Source organism: Entelurus aequoreus, linkage group LG01, assembly GCF_033978785.1.
Source record: "Entelurus aequoreus isolate RoL-2023_Sb linkage group LG01, RoL_Eaeq_v1.1, whole genome shotgun sequence".
NCBI lineage: Eukaryota > Metazoa > Chordata > Actinopteri > Syngnathiformes > Syngnathidae > Entelurus > Entelurus aequoreus.
In genome coordinates, this window is record NC_084731.1 from 100578866 (window position 1) to 100591943 (window position 13078).

A 13078-nucleotide genomic window follows, 5' to 3' on the forward strand; every position below is an offset into this window, starting at 1 on the left:
AGATGTAGTCAGAGGTAGTCAGATGTAGTCAGATGTAGTCAGAGCTCAGTTCTTAACAAGCTGCATGAGTCAGATGTAGTCAGATGTAGTCAGAGGTAGTCAGGTGTAGTCAGAGCACAGTTCTTAACAAGCTGCATGAGTCAGATGTAGTCAGATGTAGTCAGAAGTAGTCAGATGTAGTCAGAGGTAGTCAGATGTAGTCAGATGTAGTCAGAGCACAGTTCTTAACAAGCTGCATGAGTCAGATGTAGTCAGATGTAGTCAGATGTAGTCAGAGGTAGTCAGGTGTAGTCAGAGCACAGTTCTTAACAAGCTGCATGAGTCAGATGTAGTCAGATGTAGTCAGAAGTAGTCAGATGTAGTCAGAGGTAGTCAGATGTAGTCAGATGTAGTCAGAGCACAGTTCTTAACAAGCTGCATGAGTCAGATGTAGTCAGATGTAGTCAGATGTAGTCAGGTGTAGTCAGAGCACAGTTCTAAACAAGCTGCATGAGTCAGATGTAGTCAGATGTAGTCAGATGTAGTCAGATGTAGTCAGATGTAGTCAGAGCACAGTTCTAAACAAGCTGCATGAGTCAGATGTAGTCAGATGTAGTCAGATGTAGTCAGATGTAGTCAGATGTAGTCAGAGCTCAGTTCTTAACAAGCTGCATGAGTCAGATGTAGTCAGATGTAGTCAGAGGTAGTCAGATGTAGTCAGATGTAGTCAGATGTAGTCAGATGTAGTCAGAGCACAGTTCTAAACAAGCTGCATGAGGTTAGTGAGCAGATGGAGGGAAATAAGATTAGTAGAATTAGATTCTTCACTTTGGAAGTTTTAAGTGGACCAGGAGATGAATGGATGAGCAGAGAAGTGATGTCATGGGGATGAATGGATGAGCAGAGAAGGGATGTCAAGGAGATGAATGGATGAGCAGAGAAGTGATGTCATGGAGATGAATGGATGAGCAGAGAAGTGATGTCATGGGGATGAATGGATGAGCAGAGAAGTGATGTCATGGAGATGAATGGATGAGCAGAGAAGTGATGTCATGGGGATGAATGGATGAGCAGAGAAGTGATGTCATGGAGATGAATGGATGAGCAGAGAAGTGATGTCATGGAGATGAATGGATGAGCAGAGAAGTGATGTCAAGGGGATGAATGGATGAGCAGAGAAGTGATGTCATGGGGATGAATGGATGAGCAGAGAAGTGATGTCATGGAGATGAATGGATGAGCAGAGAAGTGATGTCAAGGAGATGAATGGATGAGCAGAGAAGTGATGTCAAGGAGATGAATGGATGAGCAGAGAAGTGATGTCTAGGAGATGAATGGATGAGCAGAGAAGGGATGTCAAGGAGATGAATGGATGAGCAGAGAAGTGATGTCATGGAGATGAATGGATGAGCACAGAAGTGATGTCATGGAGATGAATGGATGAGCAGAGAAGTGATGTCATGGAGATGAATGGATGAGCACAGAAGTGATGTCATGGAGATGAATGGATGAGCAGAGAAGTGATGTCTAGGAGATGAATGGATGAGCAGAGAAGTGATGTCATACACTAGACCAGTGGTTCTTAACCTGGGTTGGATGTAACCCTAGGGCAGGGGTCGGCAACCCGCGGCTCTAGAGCCGCATGCGGCTCTTTAGCGCCGCCCTAGTGGCTCTCTGAAACTTTTTTAAAAATGTATGAAAAATGGAAAAAGATGAGGGGAAAAAAAATATATTTATTGTTTTAATATGTTTTGTGTATGAGGACAAACATGACACAAACCTCCCTAATTGTTATAAAGCACACAGTTTATATTAAACATGCTTCACTGATGAGAGGATTTGGCGAGCGCCGTTTTGTCCTACTAATTTTGGCGGTCCTTGAACTCACCTTAGTTTGTTTACATGTATAACTTTCTCCGACTTTCTAGGACGTGTTTTATGCCACTTCTTTTTCTGTCTCATTTTGTCCACCAAACTTTTAACGTTGTGCGTGAAGGCACAAAGGTGAGTTTTGTTGATGTTATTGACTTGTGTGGAGTGCTAATCAGACATATTTGCTCACTGCATGACTGCAAGCTAATCCATGCTAACATGCTACTTAGTCTAGCTATATGTACATATTGCATCATTATGCCTCATTTGTAGCTATATTTGAGCTCATTTAGTTTCCTTTAAGTCATCTTAATTCAATGTAAATCTCATCTGTATGTAATATGGCTTTTCATTTGTTGCGGCTCCAGACAAATTTGTTTTTGTATTTTTGCTCCAATATGGCTCTTTCAACATTTTGGGTTGCCGACCCCTGCCCTAGGGGTTCGGTGAGTCGGGCTGAGGGGTTCGGCGGAGGTGAAGACACACCCGACTCAGACTCATCGTGTAAATAACAACTTGTCCCTATCGGCGTATTACGGATACGACAACAGCAGAAGTCAGACTGATTTGCAAGTGTGTCATTTGTTGTGAGTTTATGTTGGTTGTGTTGTTTGAACAAGGTGATGTTCATGCACGCTTCATCAAGTGCACCAGTAATAAAAACATGGTAACACTTTAGTATGGGGAACATATTCACCATTAATTAGTTGCTTATTAACATGCAAATTAGTAACATATTGGCTCTTAACTAGTCATTATTAAGTACTTATTAATGCCTTATTTAGCATGGCCTTATTATTGTCAGGACTTGGTCCTTGGGATTTGTTTTTCCAGAAGGCAACGGAAAGTTGGCACGGGCAAGACGTGAATTTAGATACATGATTTAATATTAACACTCCAAAAAAGAATAAACAAAAGGTGCGCACAATGGCGGAAGTACAAAACCTGACTATGAAAACAAAATACATGCAAAAAGGAAAAAAACTATGAACAATAACAAAAAGTTACTTGGCATGGCATGAAGACTAAACTATAATAAACATTCATCTTGTGGGTAGCAGTAGCATGGATGGATAGATGAAGCATGGCATGAAGAATAAACTATAATAAACATTCATCTTGTGGGTAGCAGTAGCATGGATGGATAGATGAAGCATGGCATGAAGTGATAGAGGATGTCACCAGGACCAACAACAGAAACAGACAAGCTTAAATAGTGACATGATCAGTGAAAACAGGTGCGTGACTCTAAACCTGAGACAGGTGCGTGACATGACAGGTGAAAACTAATGGGTTGCTATGGTGACAACACAAACAAAAGTGCACAAGGAGTCCAAAAACAAAACCGAACATGACTAAAACAAAACATGATCACACAGACAAATTATAACCCAAACCCTCTAACCCTGGCCCTCTAACCCTCTAACCCTAACCAAATAACTCTAAATGAAGTCTTTGTTACTTAGAATATGTTCCCCATACTAAAGTGTTACCAAAAACATATAATAACTTTGTCTTGAATTTCAAAAACAACATTTTATTTTTCACTAAAGAAGGGTTGGGTGAATGCGCATATGAAACTGGTGGGGTTCACTACCTCCAACAAGGTTAAGAACCACTGCACTAACCTTTCCAGGGGGGTTGTCAGAGGCGCTCTGCTCGGCCGCCTCGTCCTTCTGTGGTGTGTCCATGTCACTGCTTTTGTCCTTCTGTGGTGTGTCCATGCCACTGCTTTTGTCCTTCTGTGGTGTGTCCATGCCACTGCTTTTGTCCTTCTGTGGTGTGTCCATGTCCTGCTTCAGCAACCTTCAATGTGAACAACATAACACTTTATAAATCATACAGAAGACACATGAGCGGAGAGGGGGAGAAAAGCACATTTCACAAGCAAGATGAGGAAGTGTGAAACAGAAAGTAAAAAGGAAGTGACTTTACTGCGTGAGTCACGTGTTTGGTATGCAGGTCAAGGACTTTTGGACTGATGAACAATAGTTTGATGTTAAAAAATAACCTTCAGAGCCATTTTGCAAGGTAGGCAAAATGTCTCCTCCAAAGTGAAGAAGTCATTCTGCCACCAAGTGGTCAAAAAAGAACAACTCTTGCAGTACACTTCATCTCTTAGGGTCTAAACCAGGGCGTCAAACTCCTTTTACACCTGACATCCACTGTAATGATACCAAGCACAGGCGCGTATCTAGTCCATACTACTATGATTGCATCCATATTCTTTAGCATCACAAAATATTTTTTCTTTTTAAAAAAAATTCATATAATGTTTATAAAGTCAGTAAATATGTCCCTGCACACATGAGGACTTTGAATATGACCAATGTATGATCCTGTAACTACTTGGTATCACATCCATACCTAAATGTGTGGTATCATCCAAAACTAATGTCAAATATCAAAGAAGAGAAGAATAAGTGATTATTACATTTGAACAGAAGTGTACATAGAACATGTTGAAACCGTAAATAAGCAGATATTAACATTAAATGAACAAGTGGATTAATAATTATTTTTTACAGTTTGTCCCTCATAATGTGTAGAAAATAATAGGTGTATAAATAACACAATATGTTACTGCATACGTCAGCAGACTAATTAGGAGTCTTTGTTTGTTTCCATCCATCTTCAACAAACCACATGTTTTTATAAAGTATACTGTAAATGTAAAAGGGAAAAAATATCACCGTTTTACTGTAAAATATACGGTCGTTGTTTTTACGGTGTATCACTGTAAATGAAAAAAACAACATTACACATTTTTTTGTTTTGTGTTTTTACGGTAAAATTCTGGCGACTGAGCTACCAGTTTTTTACCGAAAAATAGTTTATACATTGTACAATTTGATGGATAGGTTGCTTCAAAATGTGTGATAATATAATATTTGTTGCAATATTAGATTAAGTTTAAAATGTGAAATTGCATACAAAACATGTATTTTTGTCTGCCAAAATAGAGAGTTGACTACATTTAGAAACATAAAGACGCGTGGTCATTCCAGGCCAGATCAAATGTGTCTTAAGTTTGACAGCAGTGTTCTAAAGTATGAACAACACTATTAGGCTTTAATAAATGATGTTCGATACTGAAATATCGATACCTCCGATATCAGGGGCCGTACTTATCAAGCTTCTTAGAGTGCCATTTTACACTTAAGTCCTGAGAATTTGCGAAATTTAGTCCTACTCTCAAACTTAAGAATAAAATCTTTTTATCAACGTTCTTAAGTCTAAGAATCACTCCTACTCTCCACGATATTTAAGAGACCTTCAGAGGTGACTTAAGTGGTTAGGAGTTGCCAGCAGGGGATGGCACTGAGGCAAGAGAGACGTGCGCGAACGTTCAGGGAACGGAACAATGTTTGTTTTTTTTTGATGACGAGCAGCTGATCAAACGGTATCGTTTAGACAGAGCGGATATTATTTTTGTCACAGATTTAATACTTTTCGATTCCTTGTTGATTTCTGCATATGGCTGCAGTGGGCTAGTATATATAGAGCCACCCACACCAATTTCAAATTAGTTGCCTAATTAATGAATTGGAAAGAAAATGTTATGACAGTAGCGTATGTGTGTGGCCGTGAGGTGAGTGACGTCAGTGAGTGTGTGGGCGAGAGAAGAGAGGGAGCGGTAGCGTGAGTGCCGGCGGGGACTAGTTTGTTTTGTATTATTTTGTAGTTTATTGTCAAAATATACACTCCCATTGTCCACTTAAATATTTCCAAGATATTTCTTTATTCTTAGACAACGGATTCCCTTCCGTGATTGGTCATTTCTATGGACACAGAAATGACGTCACCTAAAATTGCGTTTACGGCACATAGTAATGTCGTAATTCAGCTCTGAGTGTGACACTTAAGATTCAGTCCTACACTTCGCTGAAAGTGTGAGTAAGACGCTTGATAACTAACTTTTAAGTGCAGCTTTCAGCGAAGAATTTATTTACTCTTAAGTCAACTCTTAGCAGACTTCTTAGGAGTAATTCTAAGAAGCTTGATAAGTACGGCCCCAGATCTTTATGCTCTAATAACGATCCTCAAATTAAAATATTAATACTTAATTCATGAGTGTCCAAACTTTTTACACCAAAACTACTGGAAAGTCAAAGTATGCGGGGGCCATATTTTTATTTTTTATTTTTTTAAATGCTAAAAACAGATATTGTTTGAGCTATATTTGATAGATAACTAAGTATATTATTATTAATTATTTGTTTGAACATTTTAGCTTTTTCTCATTACATAGCAATTTTTTTACTCATTTTTCTCACATTTTTACTGTTGTTTCTTCCCATGTAAGAATAGAATAAAAGTGACGATGACAGGATTGTTTAACTGCATAATCTAGTGTGTCAAAAATTCTGCCTGTTTGAAAATATAAATGTTCACTTACACACTTAACAGTGTTTATTTGGATTGCTGTTATTTTTCAAATTAATTCAAAAGTTAGTATTAATCACTTTTTTTATTTCCTAACTAAACTGTTTATATTTTAAGAATATTACATTTTTATTTTGAGAATTTCTAATATTCAGGATCGGGTTGACAAAACAAAAAAAGGCCTGAAAAGTCAAGTATGGAGGGGCCATTTATATATATATATATATATATATATATATATATATATATATATATATATATATATATATATATATATATATATATATATATATATATATATATATATATATATATATATATATATATATATATATATATATATATATATATATATATATATATATATATATATATATATATATATATATATATATATATATATATATATTATTTTTATTTTTTAATTTTTTATATATATATATATATATATATATTATTTTTTTTATATTTTTTTTTTATTTTTAATATATATATATATATATATATATATATATATATATATATATATATATATATATATATATATATATATATATATATATATATATATATATATATATATATATATATATATATATATATATATATTGATTAAATTATGAATGAAGTGTTGCAACAGCGCCTGTTGCTGGTGAGAAGTGGTATGTACTTTACCTGCGGGAAGTGGTCAGAACTGTGAAGCCTTCCAACTGGTGAGACACGTTTTTGCATTGTCCGGGATTGATTACTAATTAGTGAATATTGACTGTTTATATTTTGATTAGTACTTTGTAATGTACACATAAAAAGGTTTGCTAATTGGTATTGACCATAACTGTATCTTAGAGTGATATTTTGAAGACAATAACACACTTTTACTGTGTAAACTAATTGGTGATTGTTGATGTGTTATTTAGATAATCCCGTGACCCAAGTGGACTCACAGTCTCACAATTTGCACTGTTTTGCAGGTAACATTATATTTCATGCCACTGTGATTGTTTGGTTGTTCATATAGCTGTCCTCACCTATTATTATGATGCTAATGGTAGCGTGGCTAGGCCGCAGCCTGATTTATCAAACGCATGGTTTGAAGCAGCCATTTTGGATGCGAGGTGCGTTCAGGGACATCCTGTAAAATGTAGTAACTGTCAATTTACTGTGTATTTTGCATATAAAAAAAGGATTATTGTAAATTTAAGTATACCAATATCAGTACAGGTGAAACCAATTGAGAGAAATGAATATGATAATTAGTATGAAGATTTGGTTTAAACACTATACGATCACATCCAAATGTAACATGTTTGTAAAATGAAACTGTGGTTTTATTATGTCAAACACGAGAACTGTGAAGCCTTCCAACTGGACACTGTAATAAAAGAAATTCATAATCCACCTGGTGCCAGTGATATATTGAAGCGACAGCAGTGTGGAGCTGCATTTTGCCACATACAGTTGTGGACCGTCACATTGGTGCCGTGACCCGTCGAATTTGGCTCTTCACATCGGACCGGATCCATCTTGCTGGACGGCTTCTTCATTGCGCCATCAGGTGGACGGGGTGTTAGCTGGGTGCACTGTCCAATTTGAGTGTTTTACTTGTGTTTTTTTTTGGTATCCATATTGTGATTTTTGTGCTATTTTATTTTGATATTTCAAAATGAGCTATTTAAAGTTTGACACTAGTACACCCTTAAATAGAAGTGTTGGCAGAGGTAGAGGGATCCCATTGGTGTTGCAGTTTGACAGTCCTGTTCAAGGGGATGTAGCTCATGTGGCGGGGGGTAGACAGGATCCAGTAGAGGCTCACTCAGTTAGTGGAGACAGGGTTCCTTCCCAAGGCCATCACATGAATACTACTTTGAACACACAGGTTACTGTTACACCCACAGTAGATCCCACTTTACAGTCACACGATGTAGTCAGCCAGACGAGTGACATTATAAGGCACGTTGGCCAGCAGCTAGCTGACAGTATAGTTACACGTCTAGGGCCAGCACATACTATGCAGACACCTAGTGCCTCAGGTGTTTGTGACACACCCATTAACACACTAACACAAAGTCTAGACTTCCCACAAGTGCGTCAGGTATCACACAGGAAGGTGAAAGAACCTCCGTCCTTTAGGGGAGATGACACGGACACAGTGGATGTGCACGAGTGGGAGGACCTGATGAGGAACTACATAAGGAGGCCTGACATCAACATGGAGAATCAGGCAGAAGAAATGCTTGTCCACCTCAGAGGCAGAGCAAGAGACATTGTAAAATTTGGCACGAGGAATAGTGGCATTGATGTTACAAAGAATCCAGATGCAATCTATAGCCTTCTTCGTAAGCATTTTGCTGCTGTGCCCTGCTCACCTCTTCCCCTGGCAGACTTCTACACAACGTTGCCGAAGGCAAATGAAGATGCATACGACTACTGGCTGAGACTCAACCAAGCTGCTGACATTGCAGCTCAGGGAACAAGGCAAGAATTTGGACTGCCCCACCCTTGAGGTGACACGTATGTTTATAAAGAATTGCCCCTCCAGAGATCTTTCCATGACATTCAGATCAAAGACGATCGACAAGTGGTCAGCTGTGGAAGTCCAGGCTGTGCTGGATGAATATCATACAGAGTTTTGCTCAAAGGATGCTGCTGTGATGAGTAGGAAGCCCAATGAATGTGTGTATGTGAACAATGTTGATATGCTTCACACTGCAGTTGGTCATTCTGACACTCAAGAGGCTAACACAGCTAAGGGTACAGACCCGAATGCCTTTGAACGTGTCATAGCGATGTTGGAAAAGATTTTGCTGGAGCGGTCTGCTCAAGCCCGTACCCCTGCGGCCAGACCACCTAAGACACAGTTCTCCAGAATTGTGGGTCTGGATAACTCGCCTTGTGCTGTTTGTGGTGACATGGCTCACTCTGCACTTGTTCACTGCCGTAGGAATAGACTCTGTTTTCAGTGGTACTCACCTGACCACGCCAGGCGCGATTGTCCTGCCCAGGCGAGGTTCACGCCAGCTGCACAGTCGGAAAACTGATTGATCTGCACCAGAGGGAGGTCGGTGTAGATCCTGTTAATGACCCTCCCAGTAGTTTTTCCAATGATTTAGAGTCGATGTTTGAGTCACTCAGTTCCGACATACCCTCAGATAGAACAGTTGTTTTCCAAGGCACACACAGAATTCAGAAGTCTGATAGCTTGTTCTACACTACTGTCACATCAGGTGGTATTCCTCTGACAGCGATGATTGATAGTGGTTCTACAGGTTGCACATTAAGTGAGCGTGCTGTAGCGCGGTTGTTGGAGCACATTCCAAACATGAAGCGACACTCAGCAGATGGTGTTGTTATTGTTGGATGTGGTGGCCATCAAGTGACCCCTTCAGCTGTTTATGATGTGGAAGTGGTGGTGTATGAATGCAAGTTGGCTGTACCCATGTTTGTTGTGCCTGGACAGACAAACGACATGATCCTGGGCAGTAATGCCATAAAAAAGATTCTTCAACTGATGAGAGGGACTGAGAGCTACTGGCGACTCATGTCAGAGCCTAGCAGCGTCATTGATGAAGATTGCCACCGGTTCTTTTCTCTACTTTCTAACACAGACAAATGGAGGGGTGAAACTGTGCCTGACAAAGTTGGCACGCTGAAGCTTCAGCAATGTGTCATGCTCCAGCCGATGAGTGAACACCTTGTTTGGGGTAAGCTTCCTGCCTCAGCACCTTTGTCAGTTGGCAGCACAGTGATGATCGAACCGACCCAGTCACGGTGTAGATCAAGGAAAATTCTAGTTGGTAGGGTGATTTCACCAATGTGGGGTGATCGATACCTGCCCACGAAAGTCATCAACCCCACCAGTGAGCCTGTGATGCTTAAGAAAAACTCAAAGCTAGCAGATGTGTTTTCCTGTGTTGCTGTTGAAGATTTGTCTAAGCCTGACCACATCCAAGTTCACTCCCAAATTGTGTCTGTTGCTACAGAGGAAATGTCTAAGGAGGACATCAAGGCAGCGCTGTACAGGCTTGGTCTTCAAGATCTGGATCTGGATGCTTGCGCTATCTCCGACCTTTGGAGAGACAGGCTTTTCCGGCTCATCGAGAGACATGAGACAATCTTTTCGCGGGACAAGATGGACTGTGGGGAAGCATCTGACTTTGTGCACAAGATACATCTGGTGGAGGAGAGGCCTTTCCGCCTACCTTATCGCAGGGTGCCACCAAATTACTATGAGAAGCTAAGAACCGCTCTCAGTGAGATGGAAGAAAAGGGCATAATTCGGAAATCCACAAGTGAATATGCATCACCCTTGGTTCTTGTTTGGAAGAAAGACGGAAATTTGCGCATCTGCACTGATTTCAGTTGGCTCAATGCGAGGACAGTGAGGACTGCCTCATCAGGCTGATGCTCTTGCCGCACTTGGAGGAAATGTCTTTTTCTCCACCATGGACCTCACGTCAGGATTCTATAATGTACCTCTATTTGAAGGACACAAGAAGTACACCGCCTTTTCCTCCCCCTTTGGCCTTCATGGGTACAACCGAATGCCACAGGGTCTCTCGAACAGCCCTGCTACATTTATGAGGATGATGCTCTCTATCTTCGGGGATGAGAATTTCACTAGCCTCTTGTGCTACCTTGACGATCTCATGGTCTTTGGTCCAACAGAACAGATAGCACTTGAGCGGTTGGAGATGGTTTTCTCCCGCTTGAAGGACCACAACCTCAAGTTAGCGCCAAAGAAGTGCCACTTTCTCAGAAGATCAGTGAGATTTCTTGGCCATGTTATATCTGAGTCAGGAGTCCAAACAGACCCTGGAAAGGTCGAGGCCATTTGCAGAGTGCAGACATCTGACTTGATGGATAGTGATGGTGTCACTCCCTCTCAAAAGAAGATTCGATCTTTCTTGGGGATGGTGTTGTATTATCAACATTTTATTGAGGATTGCTCCATTAAGGCTAGACCCCTATTTAAGCTCATCTCGGGTCAGAAGGCAATTGGTAAGGCCAGGCGAGGAATGAAGTCTAAATTGAATCAGTCGAGTTGTGTCAAGCTGTCAGCAGAGAACTGGACAACCGAGTGTCAGAAAGCCTTTGAAACTCTGAAATATGACCTGTCCCAAAGGGTAACACTGGCTCATCCTGACTTCGGAAAGCCTTTTATTCTTGCTGTAGATGCTTCGTTTAATGGCATCGGTGCTGTTCTGTGCCAACTCAGTGCGGGGGAAGAAGTTGCTAGGCCAGTCGCATTTGCTAGTAAAACGCTGTCAAGAGCCCAGCTGAACTATCCAGCTCACAGGCTGGAATTTTTCGCTTTAAAATGGGCTATATGTGAAAAGTTCTCCCACTGGCTAAAAGGGAGGCACTTTACTGCATGGTCTGATAACAACCCCCTGACCTATGTCTTGACGAAGCCCAGGCTGGATGCCTGTGAACAAAGATGGGTTTCAAAACTGGCAGCTTATGATTTTGACCTAAAATATGTGCCAGGATCCAAGAATACAGTGGCTGATGCCTTGAGTCGTGAGCCCTTTGTGCAGTCCTGTGTCAGTCATCGTTTGGTAAAGGAGCCATATCTGTCTTTGTTGGATCAAGTTAATGGAGTTGTGAATGATACTGTACAACATGCTTTCCTTTTGACCACCAACTGTCAAGCTGTTCGATCTGCAGGAGGCCAATCGACCGAAGGACAAGTTTCTTCTCAGTCACCTGGAGGTGCAATTGCTGCTGGAGAAGTGTCCGCAGTGTTGGACGCACACCGGACTGGCGGTGTCTCTTTGCTGCCAGGAACGAGCCCAACATCGCTACAGCTGCCCAAAGAAAATTCATCTGTTGTTGTCCCTCACAGTCAACTACAAAATCTTCAGCAGCAAGACCCCACCGTTAGCAGAATTCTCTTCTATATGAACCGACACAAAAGACCGTCAAGACATGAAAGAACGACTGAGTTGAGCTGTGTGCTCAGATTGTTGAGACACTGGGATAAGTTCAAAGTTCGTGGTGGAATTCTCTATCGAGTGAAGAAGGACCGCTTCATGAACAGGAAAATCTTTCAGTTTGTCGTTCCAGACACGCTGAAGAAACAGGTCTTACATGGCGTTCATGACGCAGCTGGTCATCAGGGCCACTCTAGGACATTCTCTCTGGCCAGCGAAAGATTTTCCTGGATAGGAATGGAAAAAGATATCTTGAGACATGTTGTGAACTGCCAGAGGTGCATTTTGGGTAAGACACCTGAACCAGAAGCCCGTGCACCTCTTGAGAACGTCCGCACTTCGGCTCCCATGGAATTGGTGTGTATTGATTTTTGGACAGCGGAGTCAGGTGTAAACAAATGCACTGATGTCCTTGTTGTGACAGACCATTTCTCAAAGTTGGCTCTTGCATTCCCCTGCAGAAACCAATCAGCAAAGCAAGTTGCCCGGTGCCTGTGGGACAGGTTTTTCTGCATCTATGGATTTCCTAAAAGGATTCATTCGGACCAGGGAGCTAACTTCGAGAGTAGGCTCATCAAGGATCTTCTTGAGATGGCGGGAGTGCAAAAGTCCCACACGACTCCATATCATCCAATGGGCAATGGTATCACTGAAAGATTCAACAGAACTCTTGGAGGTATGATTAGGACCCTTTCCCCAAAATCCAAGTCCAGATGGCTGCAAATGCTCCAGACTCTGACGTTTTGCTATAACTGTACAGTGCATGAGACCACGGGCTTTGCCCCATTTTACCTGATGTTTGGTCGAGTCCCACGCTTGCCTGTCGACGTTATGTTCCATCATGTCTTAGAGAACTCCACCGTTGTCAGCCACAATGAGTTTGTGTGCCATCTAAAAAGGGATTTCAT

At 40.9% G+C, this 13078-nt stretch overlaps 1 protein-coding gene across 1 annotated transcript in view; it reads right to left on the minus strand.

Annotated features, from left to right (window-relative positions):
- Window positions 1–13078, minus strand: part of slc2a9l2 (solute carrier family 2 member 9, like 2) — a 168886-nt gene that overhangs the window by 136979 nt on the left and 18829 nt on the right. Inside the window, exon 2 of the mRNA XM_062063704.1 lies at window positions 3480–3657. Within this exon, the coding sequence (XP_061919688.1) occupies window positions 3480–3641 (162 nt within the window). The 5' untranslated portion in view covers window positions 3642–3657. The remainder of the gene's footprint in view (window positions 1–3479; window positions 3658–13078) is intronic.